This window comes from Rhododendron vialii, chromosome 12a, assembly GCF_030253575.1.
Source record: "Rhododendron vialii isolate Sample 1 chromosome 12a, ASM3025357v1".
NCBI classification, from domain to species: domain Eukaryota; kingdom Viridiplantae; phylum Streptophyta; class Magnoliopsida; order Ericales; family Ericaceae; genus Rhododendron; species Rhododendron vialii.
In genome coordinates this window covers 16119014-16140826 of record NC_080568.1, presented here as the reverse complement: position 1 = coordinate 16140826, position 21813 = coordinate 16119014, and the positions used below count along the sequence as shown (strand labels likewise).

Here is a 21813-nt window from a genome sequence, read left to right as displayed (position 1 = left end):
ATGAAATCTCTTAATGAGAAAAAACCAAAACTAAACAAACATGCAAATATGTACAAGAGACGAAACATTGCCCTTACTAACCGGAGCTGGGCACACGATCCTTTTTTTAGTAGCGGCGTGCGGAGCTACAAATACCCAAGTCAATGGAGGGTACCCCCTACCCGGGGGCCGGGTCCGACAAACAGTTAAGTTCAGCGGTTACGCTTGCGCTCCCCGTGCAAAGTTAGTTCAAAACAAGCTAAGAAACAAGAGCATCAGAATAAACGGGATCGCCCAATTCCTCATCAGGCTCGCCAATTTCAAAATGACCAAGAAACGGCTTAAGCCGTTGGCCGTTAACCTTAAAAACATTCCCACTGGATTCATTCTCAATCTCTATGGCCCCGTGAGGGGCGACAGATTTAACAACATAAGGACCAGCCCAACGGGACCTTAACTTGCCTGGAAACAGATGCAATTTAGAATTGTACAAAAGCACTTTTTGGCCTATTTCAAAGTTCTTTCTAAGAATTGTTTTATCATGCATAGCTTTGACTTTGGTTTTATAAGAACTAGAGCGATCATAAGCATCAGACCTTATTTCTTCGAGTTCATTGAGTTGAAGCTTCCGCTTAGCACCAGCAAGCGGCATGGAGGCATTCATTTTCTTGATCGCCCAATAAGCTTTGTGCTCCAATTCCACCGGAAGATGGCAAGGCTTTCCATAAACGAGCCGATACGGCGACATTCCCAACACGGTTTTGTAAGCAGTACGATAAGCCCACAAGGCGTCGATCAGCCGAAGTGACCAATCTTTGCGGTTTGGATTAACCGTTTTCTCAAGGATGCCCTTGATCTCCCGATTAGCTAGCTCAGCTTGTCCATTAGTTTGGGGATGATAAGCCGTCGATACCTTGTGCACAATGGCATATTTCCTCATCAAAGCCGTAAACGACCTATTACAGAAATGCGTGCCTTGGTCACTGATTATAGCTCTTGGCATCCCAAACCGTGCCAAAATGTACTCTCGGAGAAATTCGACTACAACCTGAGCATCATTGGTACGAGTAGGGATTGCCTCCACCCACTTGCTGACATAGTCGACGGCAAGCAAAATGTAGAGGTAGCCGAATGATGTAGGAAAAGGCCCCATAAAATCGATGCCCCAACAGTCAAAGACTTCAATGATTAGGATGGGATTTTGGGGCATCTCGTTGCGTCGGGTGATCTTGCCCAAAGCTTGACACCGGTCACAAGACCTAGTATACTCGAACGTGTCTTTGAACAAAGAAGGCCAATAGAAACCGCATTGCAAAATTTTAGCCGCGGTTTTCTTGAAAGAGAAATGGCCACCACAAGCCTCCTTGTGGCAAAAGTTTATAATACTCTGATGCTCAGAATCCGGAACACATCGCCGAATAATCTGATCTGGACAGTACTTAAACAAATAAGGATCATCAAAAGAAAACCTTTTCACCCTTGAAAGAAACTGCTTCCGCTCTTGAGAAGTCCAATGTGTCGGAAGTAACCCCGTTACCAAATAGTTGACAATATCTGCGAACCACGGGGTACTTGAGACACCAAAAAGTTGCTCATCCGGGAAAGTATCGATGATTGGAAGTTTAGATGTACGATCCTCAAACTCCAATCGTGACAAGTGGTCGGCCACCACATTTTCCACTCCCTTTTTGTCCTTGATGGTAAGATCGAACTCTTGGAGCAAGAGAATCCATCGAATAAGCCGAGCCTTAGCGTCTTGCTTGGTGAGCAAGTACTTGAGGGCAGCATGATCCGTGTAGATGACAATAGGCGAACCAATCAAGTAGGAGCGAAATTTATCCAAGGCAAAAACTACCGCGAGCAGCTCCTTTTCAGTGGTGGAGTAATTCATTTGAGCATCGTTCAATGTTTTGCTCGCGTAGGAAATAACGCAAGGCTGCTTCTCCCTCCTTTGGCCTAAAACAGCCCCGACGGCGTAGTCACTCGCGTCGCACATAAGTTCAAATGGGAGGTTCCAATCGGGACTTTGCACAATAGGCGGAGTAGTAAGGCGTGACTTAAGCTTCCGAAAAGCTTCCTCACAATCATTCGTCCACTCAAAAGGGACGTCTTTCGAAAGCAGATGGCATAATGGCCGAGAAATAGCACTAAAGTCCTTGATAAATCTCCGGTAGAAACCGGCATGCCCGAGGAAGGAACGGACATCCTTGATGCATTTGGGAGTAGGGAGGTTGGCGATGAGATCAATTTTTGACTTATCAACCTCAATGCCCTTCGATGACACGATATGGCCCAACACGATGCCTTGCGTTACCATGAAATGGCATTTCTCCCAATTTAGAACAAGGTTCTTCTCCTCGCATCGTTCCAACACCTTATCAAGATTGGCTAGACACGACTCAAAAGAGTCCCCAAATACCGAGAAATCGTCCATAAAGACCTCAACAATCTTCTCCACCATGTCACTAAAAATACCCATCATACACCTCGAAAAAGTGCCGGGAGCATTGCACAAGCCGAATGGCATGCGCCTATAAGCAAAGGTCCCAAACGGGCAAGTAAACGTAGTCTTTTCTTGGTCAGCCATGGCGACCTCAATCTGGTTATACCCTGAGTAGCCGTCTAGAAAGCAATAGAAGGCATGTCCAGCTACCCTTTCCAAAATCTGATCAATGAACGGGAGAGGGAAATGATCCTTACGGGTTACCGCATTTAGCTTGCGGTAATCAATGCAAACACGACACCCGGTGATAGTCCGGGTTGGCACAAGCTCATCTTGGTCATTCTTTACAACTGTTACCCCCGACTTTTTAGGCACCACCTGGATAGGACTCACCCATTGAGAATCAGCAATTGGGTAGATTATCCCCGTATCCAACAATTTCAACACCTCCGCACGCACTACATCCTTCATAATAGGATTCAACCGTCGTTGTGGTTGGCGCGATGGCTTCACATTATCGTCAAGATAAATGTGATGAGTACAAAGGGAAGGAGAAATCCCTTGTATATCGGCTATAGTCCACCCAATAGCCTTGCTACGCCGCCGTAATAATGCAAGCAACTCCAACTCTTGAAGATTCTCAAGAGTTGAGGATATCACCACCGGAAAAGTTTTGTTGTCGCCAAGGTAGGCATACTTCAAATGGTCAGGTAGGGGCTTCAAATCAAGCTTAGGCGGCTCGACACTAGATGGCAAAGTTTTTCCCTCAATTAGTGGCAACTTCTCAAAGGTAGGAATCCACGGTTCCGCCCCACAAACTTCCTCCTCGTCTAGCAAGGAACAAAGATTCGCAACTTCCGGCGATTCCAAAAAATCGGCTTCCTCGGCGGTAAGACATGCCTCCAAATCATCCTTGGATAAGAGTTCATCCACATGATCTTGAACTAATGAATCGATACAGTTGACACCTTGAACATCATCATCATCTCCCATTTGACTCCCAACGTTGAACATATTGACCGCCATCTTCATATTGCCGAAGGACATGTTCAATAGCCCATTCCGACAATTGATTACAGCATCCGAGGTTGCTAGAAACGGCCGCCCAAGAATAACAGGAGTAGACAATGGCGATGAAGACGTCGGGCAAGTATCCAATACAACAAAATCCACCGGATATACAAATTGATCAACTTGGACCAATACATCTTCCACCATACCACGAGGAATTCGGACACTCCTATCCGCCAATTGAAGAGTAACCCGTGTAGGCTTCATCTCCCCCAAACCCAACTCTTGATACACCGAATAAGGTAGCAAATTGACACTCGCACCCAAATCCAAAAGAGCTTGCTCTACTCTCTTACCCCCAATAGTAATTGCAATTGTAGGACATCCGGGGTCTTTGTATTTAGGTGCAAGATCTGTTTGGAAAATTTGGCTAACTTGCTCGGTGAGAAGCACCTTTTTGTGCACGTTGAGCTTGCGCTTCTGAGTGCATAGATCTTTCAAGAACTTGGCATAAGAAGGAATTTGCTTGATAGCATCCATTAACGGGATGTTAACATTTACCTTTTTGAACACGTCAAGAATATCGGCATCCTTGGATGGGTGAGCCGGCTTTTTCAGTCGGGAAGGATAGGGCGCAGGAAAGGGAGAGACTTGTGGGCTTGGAGTGGTGTCGGCCTCATTTGAAACTTGAACGGGAGATTCCCCGTCTTCCTCCGGAGATGACTTGGGAGATTCCCCAAGCGTTGTAGAACTTGTTGATGTCGAAGCTGGTTCTAAGATAGGTGTAGCCGGCGGATTGACAACGAGATTGTCAACCGCCTTGCCACTCCTTAGAGTGATAATTGCTTGAGCTTGCTCGGGCGGTGGTATGGAAGAATTACCAATGAGAAGTTGACCTTGTGGATTGGCTTGTGGCTGGGTCGGAAACTTTCCCTTTTCTTGTTGGAGAAGCCCTATAGATGTGGTTATCTTTCCCATTTGGTTCTTCAACTCCCCCATCATTTGGGTGTTACTCTCATTGTAATTCGATTGAGCTTGCATGAAGGATTGGAGAGTGTCCTCCAAAGATCGCCTTGGCGGGGGTTGATATTGGTTAGATCCTTGAAACGGGCCGGATGGTGCGAAACCTGGCGGTCCTTGTGGAAAACGAGGCTGCCCTTGGCCTTGAGCAGACCGCCATGGTTGCATTTGAGAACCGGGAGGTGCTTGAGATGGTCCGCCTTCAATCTGATTGTTCCAACGGAATCCCGGATGTTGTCGTTGACTTTGGTTGAAGTTTTGGGGAAAAGATTCAAACCGTTGGTTTACCGCACTAACTTCTTCGAGCGGAAGGTTGAGGTTACCGTAATGATGTCTGAAAGTGGGAATAGACAAGCAATTGTCAGTGGAATGGCCCGATGTTTCACATATAGCACACATCTCCTCTACCGCTTGCACTGCCTTAACTTCCTTTACCCCTTTCAACTCCAACTTCTCCAACTTTTGTGCTAGTTGCTCCATCCGTGTTTCGATAGCATTGTGCTCATTTATGGAGAACTTTCCGGAGCCACCGGGACCTTGGCTAGCCATAGCTCTATCACCAGCATCTTCATAATTCCAAGTCAAAGACTTCTTGGCCAACTCATCTAAGTAATCCCAACCGTCATCGGGTGACTTATTCATGAATCCTCCGGAGCACATGGTGTCGAGCAGTTGCTTGCTTTGTTGCGTGCAGCCCATATGGAAGTAGTGAATCAGTTGATACAAGGCAAAGTTATGGTGAGGAACCGCAGAAAGCAAATCCTTGTAACGCTCCCAATACTGATGGAAAGCTTCTCCCTCACGTTGCTTGAAACCCTGGATTTGATCCATCAAGAGCTTTGTTCGGCTCGCTGGGAAGAATTTCTTATGAAAAACATCTTGCACTTCCCCCCATGTGTTCAAAGATTGAGGCTTCAAAGAGTGAAACCATGTCTTAGCCTTATCCTTCAAAGTGAAAAGAAAAAGCCTCAATCTTGCTTGGTTGAGAAGCACCTCCCCGCTAACAAACGATTGGAGAACTTCCTCAAATTCTCGGATATGTTGGTACGGATCCTCGCGCTCCATACCATGGAAGAATGGAATGCAACGATGATAGTCTGATTTGAACACGAATGTGTTTGCAACAGTGGTGGGCCGTGGAAAAACTATCGGTGACAATTGAGTGACCCGTTCCGGATTCAAATAGTCCTGAAGAGTCCTAACCGGAGGAGCTTCCTCATCTGCCATTGATGTTCTTGGTGGAGAGTACGGTTGAGAATATCTGCTTGGTGGAGAGTAAGCTCGAAGATTGCTTCGAACACGAGGTGGAGAGCTAGATCGATGCAGCCGGTTTGAGCGAGGACTACGATATACCACAAGCATGAACCTTCGCTTTGACCGATTAAGAGCTATGGAACCGCTCTGCAATAAGAAAAACAGACTGGAGGGGCTATGCCGCCGCCTCTCTCTCAAGACAAGTCTGAGGGGCTATGCTGCCTCCTCAATATATATGTATGCAAGAAAAGAAAACAAAAGGCAATAGATACCAACACTAGCTTCGTTACACCTCAATTTGATAGTGTGATCGGTTAGAGGTATCCACTAGAATTAGTATGCAATGCACAAAGGAAAATTAAATGGAATACTTACAATGGTTTGTCAAACCTCCCAATAAGCCATATAAGAAAGATATCCCCGGCAACGGCGCCAAAAATGCTTCTCGTCGCAACCTAACCTCTTAGAAATAGGTTTGCACCCCAAGCGTAGGGCTAGGTCGTTGATAGCATATAAACCGGAAGACCGGATCGTTCCCACAGAGAAATCTTCTTTAGCGAATTTGGAATAGAAGTTGCTTAAAGATTGCGGCGTTCAAGCGGCCAACTTTAGAGTTTGGATTCGATTGACGAAATTAAACTTGGAAATAAACTAGGTTAAGATGGTCGAGTCAAAGGGATTGATTTACCCACGACTTAGCCATCAAACGGTTTCTTCATCAAACTCATGAATGGACCGAAACCGTCCGGATCCACTAGACGAATTAAAAGCTGAAGACTACTTATAACTTAATTCAAAGCTCTAATTCAAATTGAACTCATTTAACGCAAGTGAGAGACGAAAAAAGATCGTTCGCACGCGTAGGATTATCAAGCTCGTAGCACAAGGCGATAGACTTCATTGATCAAAGAAGCCACCAATCCCCATGATCAAAGCTAGAAATCATGGGTTTAATTCATTCAAAACCTTGAGATTAAGCTAAAGTTAAGAGAAACCATTTAATGGACTAATCCATAGGGTGAACCTCACCCCATGACCGAACCGATTATCTACTCACTCATAATAAAAAGACTAGAAAGCATGCTAAGAAAGGTAAACATGATTAACCGATAGAATTGAAAACAAACTTGATTTATATAGAGATCTCACTAGTGGCTACAACATTAACAAACGAGAATTAATCATCCAACCACTACTTACTTGAGTTGTTGAGGAATTGAATGCAAGAACTTGAAGGCAATAACTAAGGAGCTCTAGAACATAAAAGACTTAAAGTGTAAAAGAGTACATAATGGCCAAATATGGCATAAAAAGCTATTTATAGGCCTAAACAATCAGCCATACAAAGGACCAAAAGGCCCCCAAAATATCCCAAAAACAAACTAGAAGTAGAAACTTTCTATTAATAGAAGGTTGAAATGTTCAGCACAAAAAGCTGCTGGCCGAAGGGCATTGGTACCAATACCTAAAAAATGAGGTATTGGTACCAATCCAACTGTCTTCTAATTCGGCATGATGGTACCAATACCTAAAAAATGAGGTATTGGTACCTCTGTGTGAAAACAGCAGAACAGGGTCAGCTTGGGCCATCATGCCTTGTCGTGCCCCGACGGCCTTCCAATGCTTCATTACATGATCAACGAGACTTGGCGGAGGTATGCCATGTGGCCTTGGTCCCACGGATGTCCTCGGAACCATCATTGATGCGTTTGCCTCATTTGATACACTTTGGCTCACTCCTCGCCAACCTTGTCCTCCGGCCAATCTCCGAGGCTTCTTGTGGCACCGTTAGGCTCCGGTGACAATGACCATATGCCGCCGGGCACTTGAACTCTTGGTGACATACCGGAACGTTCCTTGGCGTACAAAATCACCTTATTAGCACGTTTTTCCTGAAATACACACAAAAATACCTTACGTGCAATATCGCATAAAAACGATTACTTAAACATATAAAAGCTACAAATTAGAGGATTAAAGCCCCAAGATTATACAATCTTGGGTGCTAATCACACCCCCCAACTTGAACTTTGCTAGTCCCTAGCAAACATAATATAAAAACTTAACAAACTTAAAACTTAACAATCCTTCCGATAACACAACTAAGGAACATGCTCATACCTTATCCAAACTAGCAAGAGTTCAAAAATCATAGTTCATCTATACCACAACTCGCAGCTAGATACAAAATGAATAACTAAGTACAAAGCATGTCCCAAGCAAGTAACAAAAGGCTTGTATTTACATCCAAAGAGAGGATACGCCAATATTGCAAACACACGCACCCACTAGCAGCCATATCCCACAAAAAGTGCTCGAAAAGTAGGCGATAGTGAACAAAAATGCTATGCCTCATATGTGGAGAGCACTTTGATACCGAAGTAATAAATAAGCAACTAACAACTATATTAACGAAAGGAAACATGCCACAAGCTAACTATGCTAAACATCAAATATTGAATCAACAAGGAATCAAGGCGTAATAAGGATCAACGGAGGACTTCATTAGCATATAATGACCTTGGTTAACAAAGAACGGTTAGCAAAATGGGTGGCGGCCATATCTAGCTTGGTTATCTACCCTTAACCGCCACCGATACCAAAAATTTCCAAGTCAAAGGCCACACGCCGGCCTAACAAAAACTTGCATATCTTTCTAGATAAAGTTCAACTAAAACAAAGACAATAAAAAAATAAGACAAGAGGTGGGATGTCAACCACCGTACACCCCGACCAAGTAGAGGGATTTTCTAACTCTAGAACCACCGACACTAGTCCTCATCCTCACCACTGTCAACCACAGCCTCATCCGGTGGTGCCTCATAATTCACCTCATCATTTGAGTGTTGGGTATGCCAATTTAGCTCGTGTCTAAGCTTCCCAACCTCTCTAGCCAGCTGCCTTCTCTCCTTCTTATCCTTGATTTTGATGGGTTAGGGCTTGAACCTTTGAAAACCCTTGTGATTTGTTGAAGAACCATGGTAATTGATGGAGAAGATGCAAGATTTGGGAGTGTTTATGGAAGATTTGGTGGTGTTTGGAAGTATTTGGGCCTTTTGATCTCCTGGAAATGTCAAAATACCTTTGGTACCAATACCACAGAATTAAGGTACCAATACCAAACCAACTGTCTTCCACTGGATAGAGATGGTACCAATACCAGGTTTTTGAGGTACCAATACCTTTTGCTGGTTTTCTGCAGAAACTACTTCCTTGGCCATTTCATGTTCCGACTCCTTGTAACTCACCCGAAACACCTCCAAACCATATGCAACATAGTAATACACCTTCCGAACCACCCTCCGAACATCCGGATCCCTAGGTTAATGAGAAAAATGTAGGACACGGACTAGGATACAAAATAGGACGAGGGGACACTTTTGTGGTTTAATCAATCAAAGAATGCCTTGAATCACTTCCAAAGTACGCCATAGATTCCATAACCGATTCAACATAGATATCAAACACAACCAGGCATGAACATGAGATTATAAACCTAACTAAGAGTTTAAGACCAAAAATGATGGGATATGGGTAAAACTTACTTAAAAACACACTCAACACCTAGATCACTCATCTTTTAATCATGCAAATGAGTTGAGATGTAGATAAACACTCAAGATCACATAAAACTCTTGCCATTTAAGAACTCAATGAGCATGCGCCTAGTTATGTTATACCAAAAATTATGTACCACGGAAGGATTGCACTAAAAAAAAAAAAATGAAAAATTTTAACCAAAATAATAAAAGCATATATATAGAATATATATATCTCTCCCCCCAACTTAAAATGAGCTATGTCCTCATAGCATGGAGAACAACAGTATTGAGAGAGAAAGAACAAAAAAATCATACCTCCGGGGGAATGTCAACCCCCGTATACCTCGACCAAGTTGGAGGCTTTTGCGTCATCGTCTCCTTTTGTCATACGAACAGCTTCCAAGGTCGACTCCTTCGGCTCTTCCAACGGAACCACAGCTAGTCACACAGGGTCATGGTCAAAGCTTTATTGGACTAACAACCGCGACACGTAATCGCACCCATGCTTAGGGCTCCTGAATGCCGCATTCACTCCAACTTTAGACCCAATCCACCAAGGCTGGTGTGGTAGCATGTTCACCCTGCAAAAGACTTAAGCTCGAACTACCTACTAAGAGACAAATGACATTAGAACCGCCCGGCTCGTGTTATCCGGGCGCCAACAAACATATATACAAAAGAAAAATTAAGAAACACCACCCGATTTTCACGCAATCTTACGAGTCATACTTTTCTTCCCGTGTCTCACCGGCGAGGTAAGACACGGGTGGCTATACTAGACCGTCACATTTGTTACATCAACGCCCGAAGTAAAATTTACCGCCTGACCTCGCCAAGCAATTAAGCCCAGCGTTCCCTATGACCGAAACAAAGTGAGACAAGACAGAGCCTAGCGCCAAAGCACGGGAATATCAAGTCTCACCCAAAGACCTAAACTGCCCCCGATAGGGACATATCTAGTGAGCATGGATCGTTAACGGCAAACTACTACAAAGAAGGACTAATTAAAGCCCGATACAATGATGCATTGATGAAATCTCTTAATGAGAAAAAACCAAAACTAAACAAACATGCAAATATGTACAAGAGACGAAACATTGCCCTTACTAACCGGAGCTGGGCACACGATCCTTTTTTTAGTAGCGGCGTGCGGAGCTACAAATACCCAAGTCAATGGAGGGTACCCCCTACCCGGGGGCCGGGTCCGACAAACAGTTAAGTTCAGCGGTTACGCTTGCGCTCCCCGTGCAAAGTTAGTTCAAAACAAGCTAAGAAACAAGAGCATCAGAATAAACGGGATCGCCCAATTCCTCATCAGGCTCGCCAATTTCAAAATGACCAAGAAACGGCTTAAGCCGTTGGCCGTTAACCTTAAAAACATTCCCACTGGATTCATTCTCAATCTCTATGGCCCCGTGAGGGGCGACAGATTTAACAACATAAGGACCAGCCCAACGGGACCTTAACTTGCCTGGAAACAGATGCAATTTAGAATTGTACAAAAGCACTTTTTGGCCTATTTCAAAGTTCTTTCTAAGAATTGTTTTATCATGCATAGCTTTGACTTTGGTTTTATAAGAACTAGAGCGATCATAAGCATCAGACCTTATTTCTTCGAGTTCATTGAGTTGAAGCTTCCGCTTAGCACCAGCAAGCGGCATGGAGGCATTCATTTTCTTGATCGCCCAATAAGCTTTGTGCTCCAATTCCACCGGAAGATGGCAAGGCTTTCCATAAACGAGCCGATACGGCGACATTCCCAACACGGTTTTGTAAGCAGTACGATAAGCCCACAAGGCGTCGATCAGCCGAAGTGACCAATCTTTGCGGTTTGGATTAACCGTTTTCTCAAGGATGCCCTTGATCTCCCGATTAGCTAGCTCAGCTTGTCCATTAGTTTGGGGATGATAAGCCGTCGATACCTTGTGCACAATGGCATATTTCCTCATCAAAGCCGTAAACGACCTATTACAGAAATGCGTGCCTTGGTCACTGATTATAGCTCTTGGCATCCCAAACCGTGCCAAAATGTACTCTCGGAGAAATTCGACTACAACCTGAGCATCATTGGTACGAGTAGGGATTGCCTCCACCCACTTGCTGACATAGTCGACGGCAAGCAAAATGTAGAGGTAGCCGAATGATGTAGGAAAAGGCCCCATAAAATCGATGCCCCAACAGTCAAAGACTTCAATGATTAGGATGGGATTTTGGGGCATCTCGTTGCGTCGGGTGATCTTGCCCAAAGCTTGACACCGGTCACAAGACCTAGTATACTCGAACGTGTCTTTGAACAAAGAAGGCCAATAGAAACCGCATTGCAAAATTTTAGCCGCGGTTTTCTTGAAAGAGAAATGGCCACCACAAGCCTCCTTGTGGCAAAAGTTTATAATACTCTGATGCTCAGAATCCGGAACACATCGCCGAATAATCTGATCTGGACAGTACTTAAACAAATAAGGATCATCAAAAGAAAACCTTTTCACCCTTGAAAGAAACTGCTTCCGCTCTTGAGAAGTCCAATGTGTCGGAAGTAACCCCGTTACCAAATAGTTGACAATATCTGCGAACCACGGGGTACTTGAGACACCAAAAAGTTGCTCATCCGGGAAAGTATCGATGATTGGAAGTTTAGATGTACGATCCTCAAACTCCAATCGTGACAAGTGGTCGGCCACCACATTTTCCACTCCCTTTTTGTCCTTGATGGTAAGATCGAACTCTTGGAGCAAGAGAATCCATCGAATAAGCCGAGCCTTAGCGTCTTGCTTGGTGAGCAAGTACTTGAGGGCAGCATGATCCGTGTAGATGACAATAGGCGAACCAATCAAGTAGGAGCGAAATTTATCCAAGGCAAAAACTACCGCGAGCAGCTCCTTTTCAGTGGTGGAGTAATTCATTTGAGCATCGTTCAATGTTTTGCTCGCGTAGGAAATAACGCAAGGCTGCTTCTCCCTCCTTTGGCCTAAAACAGCCCCGACGGCGTAGTCACTCGCGTCGCACATAAGTTCAAATGGGAGGTTCCAATCGGGACTTTGCACAATAGGCGGAGTAGTAAGGCGTGACTTAAGCTTCCGAAAAGCTTCCTCACAATCATTCGTCCACTCAAAAGGGACGTCTTTCGAAAGCAGATGGCATAATGGCCGAGAAATAGCACTAAAGTCCTTGATAAATCTCCGGTAGAAACCGGCATGCCCGAGGAAGGAACGGACATCCTTGATGCATTTGGGAGTAGGGAGGTTGGCGATGAGATCAATTTTTGACTTATCAACCTCAATGCCCTTCGATGACACGATATGGCCCAACACGATGCCTTGCGTTACCATGAAATGGCATTTCTCCCAATTTAGAACAAGGTTCTTCTCCTCGCATCGTTCCAACACCTTATCAAGATTGGCTAGACACGACTCAAAAGAGTCCCCAAATACCGAGAAATCGTCCATAAAGACCTCAACAATCTTCTCCACCATGTCACTAAAAATACCCATCATACACCTCGAAAAAGTGCCGGGAGCATTGCACAAGCCGAATGGCATGCGCCTATAAGCAAAGGTCCCAAACGGGCAAGTAAACGTAGTCTTTTCTTGGTCAGCCATGGCGACCTCAATCTGGTTATACCCTGAGTAGCCGTCTAGAAAGCAATAGAAGGCATGTCCAGCTACCCTTTCCAAAATCTGATCAATGAACGGGAGAGGGAAATGATCCTTACGGGTTACCGCATTTAGCTTGCGGTAATCAATGCAAACACGACACCCGGTGATAGTCCGGGTTGGCACAAGCTCATCTTGGTCATTCTTTACAACTGTTACCCCCGACTTTTTAGGCACCACCTGGATAGGACTCACCCATTGAGAATCAGCAATTGGGTAGATTATCCCCGTATCCAACAATTTCAACACCTCCGCACGCACTACATCCTTCATAATAGGATTCAACCGTCGTTGTGGTTGGCGCGATGGCTTCACATTATCGTCAAGATAAATGTGATGAGTACAAAGGGAAGGAGAAATCCCTTGTATATCGGCTATAGTCCACCCAATAGCCTTGCTACGCCGCCGTAATAATGCAAGCAACTCCAACTCTTGAAGATTCTCAAGAGTTGAGGATATCACCACCGGAAAAGTTTTGTTGTCGCCAAGGTAGGCATACTTCAAATGGTCAGGTAGGGGCTTCAAATCAAGCTTAGGCGGCTCGACACTAGATGGCAAAGTTTTTCCCTCAATTAGTGGCAACTTCTCAAAGGTAGGAATCCACGGTTCCGCCCCACAAACTTCCTCCTCGTCTAGCAAGGAACAAAGATTCGCAACTTCCGGCGATTCCAAAAAATCGGCTTCCTCGGCGGTAAGACATGCCTCCAAATCATCCTTGGATAAGAGTTCATCCACATGATCTTGAACTAATGAATCGATACAGTTGACACCTTGAACATCATCATCATCTCCCATTTGACTCCCAACGTTGAACATATTGACCGCCATCTTCATATTGCCGAAGGACATGTTCAATAGCCCATTCCGACAATTGATTACAGCATCCGAGGTTGCTAGAAACGGCCGCCCAAGAATAACAGGAGTAGACAATGGCGATGAAGACGTCGGGCAAGTATCCAATACAACAAAATCCACCGGATATACAAATTGATCAACTTGGACCAATACATCTTCCACCATACCACGAGGAATTCGGACACTCCTATCCGCCAATTGAAGAGTAACCCGTGTAGGCTTCATCTCCCCCAAACCCAACTCTTGATACACCGAATAAGGTAGCAAATTGACACTCGCACCCAAATCCAAAAGAGCTTGCTCTACTCTCTTACCCCCAATAGTAATTGCAATTGTAGGACATCCGGGGTCTTTGTATTTAGGTGCAAGATCTGTTTGGAAAATTTGGCTAACTTGCTCGGTGAGAAGCACCTTTTTGTGCACGTTGAGCTTGCGCTTCTGAGTGCATAGATCTTTCAAGAACTTGGCATAAGAAGGAATTTGCTTGATAGCATCCATTAACGGGATGTTAACATTTACCTTTTTGAACACGTCAAGAATATCGGCATCCTTGGATGGGTGAGCCGGCTTTTTCAGTCGGGAAGGATAGGGCGCAGGAAAGGGAGAGACTTGTGGGCTTGGAGTGGTGTCGGCCTCATTTGAAACTTGAACGGGAGATTCCCCGTCTTCCTCCGGAGATGACTTGGGAGATTCCCCAAGCGTTGTAGAACTTGTTGATGTCGAAGCTGGTTCTAAGATAGGTGTAGCCGGCGGATTGACAACGAGATTGTCAACCGCCTTGCCACTCCTTAGAGTGATAATTGCTTGAGCTTGCTCGGGCGGTGGTATGGAAGAATTACCAATGAGAAGTTGACCTTGTGGATTGGCTTGTGGCTGGGTCGGAAACTTTCCCTTTTCTTGTTGGAGAAGCCCTATAGATGTGGTTATCTTTCCCATTTGGTTCTTCAACTCCCCCATCATTTGGGTGTTACTCTCATTGTAATTCGATTGAGCTTGCATGAAGGATTGGAGAGTGTCCTCCAAAGATCGCCTTGGCGGGGGTTGATATTGGTTAGATCCTTGAAACGGGCCGGATGGTGCGAAACCTGGCGGTCCTTGTGGAAAACGAGGCTGCCCTTGGCCTTGAGCAGACCGCCATGGTTGCATTTGAGAACCGGGAGGTGCTTGAGATGGTCCGCCTTCAATCTGATTGTTCCAACGGAATCCCGGATGTTGTCGTTGACTTTGGTTGAAGTTTTGGGGAAAAGATTCAAACCGTTGGTTTACCGCACTAACTTCTTCGAGCGGAAGGTTGAGGTTACCGTAATGATGTCTGAAAGTGGGAATAGACAAGCAATTGTCAGTGGAATGGCCCGATGTTTCACATATAGCACACATCTCCTCTACCGCTTGCACTGCCTTAACTTCCTTTACCCCTTTCAACTCCAACTTCTCCAACTTTTGTGCTAGTTGCTCCATCCGTGTTTCGATAGCATTGTGCTCATTTATGGAGAACTTTCCGGAGCCACCGGGACCTTGGCTAGCCATAGCTCTATCACCAGCATCTTCATAATTCCAAGTCAAAGACTTCTTGGCCAACTCATCTAAGTAATCCCAACCGTCATCGGGTGACTTATTCATGAATCCTCCGGAGCACATGGTGTCGAGCAGTTGCTTGCTTTGTTGCGTGCAGCCCATATGGAAGTAGTGAATCAGTTGATACAAGGCAAAGTTATGGTGAGGAACCGCAGAAAGCAAATCCTTGTAACGCTCCCAATACTGATGGAAAGCTTCTCCCTCACGTTGCTTGAAACCCTGGATTTGATCCATCAAGAGCTTTGTTCGGCTCGCTGGGAAGAATTTCTTATGAAAAACATCTTGCACTTCCCCCCATGTGTTCAAAGATTGAGGCTTCAAAGAGTGAAACCATGTCTTAGCCTTATCCTTCAAAGTGAAAAGAAAAAGCCTCAATCTTGCTTGGTTGAGAAGCACCTCCCCGCTAACAAACGATTGGAGAACTTCCTCAAATTCTCGGATATGTTGGTACGGATCCTCGCGCTCCATACCATGGAAGAATGGAATGCAACGATGATAGTCTGATTTGAACACGAATGTGTTTGCAACAGTGGTGGGCCGTGGAAAAACTATCGGTGACAATTGAGTGACCCGTTCCGGATTCAAATAGTCCTGAAGAGTCCTAACCGGAGGAGCTTCCTCATCTGCCATTGATGTTCTTGGTGGAGAGTACGGTTGAGAATATCTGCTTGGTGGAGAGTAAGCTCGAAGATTGCTTCGAACACGAGGTGGAGAGCTAGATCGATGCAGCCGGTTTGAGCGAGGACTACGATATACCACAAGCATGAACCTTCGCTTTGACCGATTAAGAGCTATGGAACCGCTCTGCAATAAGAAAAACAGACTGGAGGGGCTATGCCGCCGCCTCTCTCTCAAGACAAGTCTGAGGGGCTATGCTGCCTCCTCAATATATATGTATGCAAGAAAAGAAAACAAAAGGCAATAGATACCAACACTAGCTTCGTTACACCTCAATTTGATAGTGTGATCGGTTAGAGGTATCCACTAGAATTAGTATGCAATGCACAAAGGAAAATTAAATGGAATACTTACAATGGTTTGTCAAACCTCCCAATAAGCCATATAAGAAAGATATCCCCGGCAACGGCGCCAAAAATGCTTCTCGTCGCAACCTAACCTCTTAGAAATAGGTTTGCACCCCAAGCGTAGGGCTAGGTCGTTGATAGCATATAAACCGGAAGACCGGATCGTTCCCACAGAGAAATCTTCTTTAGCGAATTTGGAATAGAAGTTGCTTAAAGATTGCGGCGTTCAAGCGGCCAACTTTAGAGTTTGGATTCGATTGACGAAATTAAACTTGGAAATAAACTAGGTTAAGATGGTCGAGTCAAAGGGATTGATTTACCCACGACTTAGCCATCAAACGGTTTCTTCATCAAACTCATGAATGGACCGAAACCGTCCGGATCCACTAGACGAATTAAAAGCTGAAGACTACTTATAACTTAATTCAAAGCTCTAATTCAAATTGAACTCATTTAACGCAAGTGAGAGACGAAAAAAGATCGTTCGCACGCGTAGGATTATCAAGCTCGTAGCACAAGGCGATAGACTTCATTGATCAAAGAAGCCACCAATCCCCATGATCAAAGCTAGAAATCATGGGTTTAATTCATTCAAAACCTTGAGATTAAGCTAAAGTTAAGAGAAACCATTTAATGGACTAATCCATAGGGTGAACCTCACCCCATGACCGAACCGATTATCTACTCACTCATAATAAAAAGACTAGAAAGCATGCTAAGAAAGGTAAACATGATTAACCGATAGAATTGAAAACAAACTTGATTTATATAGAGATCTCACTAGTGGCTACAACATTAACAAACGAGAATTAATCATCCAACCACTACTTACTTGAGTTGTTGAGGAATTGAATGCAAGAACTTGAAGGCAATAACTAAGGAGCTCTAGAACATAAAAGACTTAAAGTGTAAAAGAGTACATAATGGCCAAATATGGCATAAAAAGCTATTTATAGGCCTAAACAATCAGCCATACAAAGGACCAAAAGGCCCCCAAAATATCCCAAAAACAAACTAGAAGTAGAAACTTTCTATTAATAGAAGGTTGAAATGTTCAGCACAAAAAGCTGCTGGCCGAAGGGCATTGGTACCAATACCTAAAAAATGAGGTATTGGTACCAATCCAACTGTCTTCTAATTCGGCATGATGGTACCAATACCTAAAAAATGAGGTATTGGTACCTCTGTGTGAAAACAGCAGAACAGGGTCAGCTTGGGCCATCATGCCTTGTCGTGCCCCGACGGCCTTCCAATGCTTCATTACATGATCAACGAGACTTGGCGGAGGTATGCCATGTGGCCTTGGTCCCACGGATGTCCTCGGAACCATCATTGATGCGTTTGCCTCATTTGATACACTTTGGCTCACTCCTCGCCAACCTTGTCCTCCGGCCAATCTCCGAGGCTTCTTGTGGCACCGTTAGGCTCCGGTGACAATGACCATATGCCGCCGGGCACTTGAACTCTTGGTGACATACCGGAACGTTCCTTGGCGTACAAAATCACCTTATTAGCACGTTTTTCCTGAAATACACACAAAAATACCTTACGTGCAATATCGCATAAAAACGATTACTTAAACATATAAAAGCTACAAATTAGAGGATTAAAGCCCCAAGATTATACAATCTTGGGTGCTAATCACACCCCCCAACTTGAACTTTGCTAGTCCCTAGCAAACATAATATAAAAACTTAACAAACTTAAAACTTAACAATCCTTCCGATAACACAACTAAGGAACATGCTCATACCTTATCCAAACTAGCAAGAGTTCAAAAATCATAGTTCATCTATACCACAACTCGCAGCTAGATACAAAATGAATAACTAAGTACAAAGCATGTCCCAAGCAAGTAACAAAAGGCTTGTATTTACATCCAAAGAGAGGATACGCCAATATTGCAAACACACGCACCCACTAGCAGCCATATCCCACAAAAAGTGCTCGAAAAGTAGGCGATAGTGAACAAAAATGCTATGCCTCATATGTGGAGAGCACTTTGATACCGAAGTAATAAATAAGCAACTAACAACTATATTAACGAAAGGAAACATGCCACAAGCTAACTATGCTAAACATCAAATATTGAATCAACAAGGAATCAAGGCGTAATAAGGATCAACGGAGGACTTCATTAGCATATAATGACCTTGGTTAACAAAGAACGGTTAGCAAAATGGGTGGCGGCCATATCTAGCTTGGTTATCTACCCTTAACCGCCACCGATACCAAAAATTTCCAAGTCAAAGGCCACACGCCGGCCTAACAAAAACTTGCATATCTTTCTAGATAAAGTTCAACTAAAACAAAGACAATAAAAAAATAAGACAAGAGGTGGGATGTCAACCACCGTACACCCCGACCAAGTAGAGGGATTTTCTAACTCTAGAACCACCGACACTAGTCCTCATCCTCACCACTGTCAACCACAGCCTCATCCGGTGGTGCCTCATAATTCACCTCATCATTTGAGTGTTGGGTATGCCAATTTAGCTCGTGTCTAAGCTTCCCAACCTCTCTAGCCAGCTGCCTTCTCTCCTTCTTATCCTTGATTTTGATGGGTTAGGGCTTGAACCTTTGAAAACCCTTGTGATTTGTTGAAGAACCATGGTAATTGATGGAGAAGATGCAAGATTTGGGAGTGTTTATGGAAGATTTGGTGGTGTTTGGAAGTATTTGGGCCTTTTGATCTCCTGGAAATGTCAAAATACCTTTGGTACCAATACCACAGAATTAAGGTACCAATACAAAACCAACTGTCTTCCACTGGATAGAGATGGTACCAATACCAGGTTTTTGAGGTACCAATACCTTTTGCTGGTTTTCTGCAGAAACTACTTCCTTGGCCATTTCATGTTCCGACTCCTTGTAACTCACCCGAAACACCTCCAAACCATATGCAACATAGTAATACACCTTCCGAACCACCCTCCGAACATCCGGATCCCTAGGTTAATGAGAAAAATGTAGGACACGGACTAGGATACAAAATAGGACGAGGGGACACTTTTGTGGTTTAATCAATCAAAGAATGCCTTGAATCACTTCCAAAGTACGCCATAGATTCCATAACCGATTCAACATAGATATCAAACACAACCAGGCATGAACATGAGATTATAAACCTAACTAAGAGTTTAAGACCAAAAATGATGGGATATGGGTAAAACTTACTTAAAAACACACTCAACACCTAGATCACTCATCTTTTAATCATGCAAATGAGTTGAGATGTAGATAAACACTCAAGATCACATAAAACTCTTGCCATTTAAGAACTCAATGAGCATGCGCCTAGTTATGTTATACCAAAAATTATGTACCACGGAAGGATTGCACTAAAAAAAAAAAAATGAAAAATTTTAACCAAAATAATAAAAGCATATATATAGAATATATATATCTCTCCCCCCAACTTAAAATGAGCTATGTCCTCATAGCATGGAGAACAACAGTATTGAGAGAGAAAGAACAAAAAAATCATACCTCCGGGGGAATGTCAACCCCCGTATACCTCGACCAAGTTGGAGGCTTTTGCGTCATCGTCTCCTTTTGTCATACGAACAGCTTCCAAGGTCGACTCCTTCGGCTCTTCCAACGGAACCACAGCTAGTCACACAGGGTCATGGTCAAAGCTTTATTGGACTAACAACCGCGACACGTAATCGCACCCATGCTTAGGGCTCCTGAATGCCGCATTCACTCCAACTTTAGACCCAATCCACCAAGGCTGGTGTGGTAGCATGTTCACCCTGCAAAAGACTTAAGCTCGAACTACCTACTAAGAGACAAATGACATTAGAACCGCCCGGCTCGTGTTATCCGGGCGCCAACAAACATATATACAAAAGAAAAATTAAGAAACACCACCCGATTTTCACGCAATCTTACGAGTCATACTTTTCTTCCCGTGTCTCACCGGCGAGGTAAGACACGGGTGGCTATACTAGACCGTCACATTTGTTACATCAACGCCCGAAGTAAAATTTACCGCCTGACCTCGCCAAGCAATTAAGCCCAGCGTTCCCTATGACCGAAACAAAGTGAGACAAGACAGAGCCTAGCGCCAAAGCACGGGAATATCAAGTCTCACCCAAAGACCTAAACTGCCCCCGATAGGGACATATCTAGTGAGCATGGATCGTTAACGGCAAACTACTACAAAGAAGGACTAATTAAAGCCCGATACAATGATGCATTGATGAAATCTCTTAATGAGAAAAAACCAAAACTAAACAAACATGCAAATATGTACAAGAGACGAAACATTGCCCTTACTAACCGGAGCTGGGCACACGATCCTTTTTTTAGTAGCGGCGTGCGGAGCTACAAATACCCAAGTCAATGGAGGGTACCCCCTACCCGGGGGCCGGGTCCGACAAACAGTTAAGTTCAGCGGTTACGCTTGCGCTCCCCGTGCAAAGTTAGTTCAAAACAAGCTAAGAAACAAGAGCATCAGAATAAACGGGATCGCCCAATTCCTCATCAGGCTCGCCAATTTCAAAATGACCAAGAAACGGCTTAAGCCGTTGGCCGTTAACCTTAAAAACATTCCCACTGGATTCATTCTCAATCTCTATGGCCCCGTGAGGGGCGACAGATTTAACAACATAAGGACCAGCCCAACGGGACCTTAACTTGCCTGGAAACAGATGCAATTTAGAATTGTACAAAAGCACTTTTTGGCCTATTTCAAAGTTCTTTCTAAGAATTGTTTTATCATGCATAGCTTTGACTTTGGTTTTATAAGAACTAGAGCGATCATAAGCATCAGACCTTATTTCTTCGAGTTCATTGAGTTGAAGCTTCCGCTTAGCACCAGCAAGCGGCATGGAGGCATTCATTTTCTTGATCGCCCAATAAGCTTTGTGCTCCAATTCCACCGGAAGATGGCAAGGCTTTCCATAAACGAGCCGATACGGCGACATTCCCAACACGGTTTTGTAAGCAGTACGATAAGCCCACAAGGCGTCGATCAGCCGAAGTGACCAATCTTTGCGGTTTGGATTAACCGTTTTCTCAAGGATGCCCTTGATCTCCCGATTAGCTAGCTCAGCTTGTCCATTAGTTTGGGGATGATAAGCCGTCGATACCTTGTGCACAATGGCATATTTCCTCATCAAAGCCGTAAACGACCTATTACAGAAATGCGTGCCTTGGTCACTGATTATAGCTCTTGGCATCCCAAACCGTGCCAAAATGTACTCTCGGAGAAATTCGACTACAACCTGAGCATCATTGGTACGAGTAGGGATTGCCTCCACCCACTTGCTGACATAGTCGACGGCAAGCAAAATGTAGAGGTAGCCGAATGATGTAGGAAAAGGCCCCATAAAATCGATGCCCCAACAGTCAAAGACTTCAATGATTAGGATGGGATTTTGGGGCATCTCGTTGCGTCGGGTGATCTTGCCCAAAGCTTGACACCGGTCACAAGACCTAGTATACTCGAACGT

The 21813-nt window shown here is 44.3% G+C and overlaps 1 protein-coding gene across 1 annotated transcript in view; it reads right to left on the bottom strand.

Annotated features, from left to right (window-relative positions):
* Window positions 1–238: 238 nt before the first annotated feature.
* LOC131309499 (uncharacterized) overlaps window positions 239–21813 on the bottom strand; it is a 33954-nt gene continuing 12379 nt past the window's right edge. The window contains exons 7-9 of the mRNA XM_058336122.1: window positions 21045–21796; window positions 12173–12880; window positions 239–2601 (exon numbers count right to left, since the gene is read on the bottom strand). Of these exons, the coding sequence (XP_058192105.1) occupies window positions 239–2601; window positions 12173–12880; window positions 21045–21796 (3823 nt within the window). The remainder of the gene's footprint in view (window positions 2602–12172; window positions 12881–21044; window positions 21797–21813) is intronic.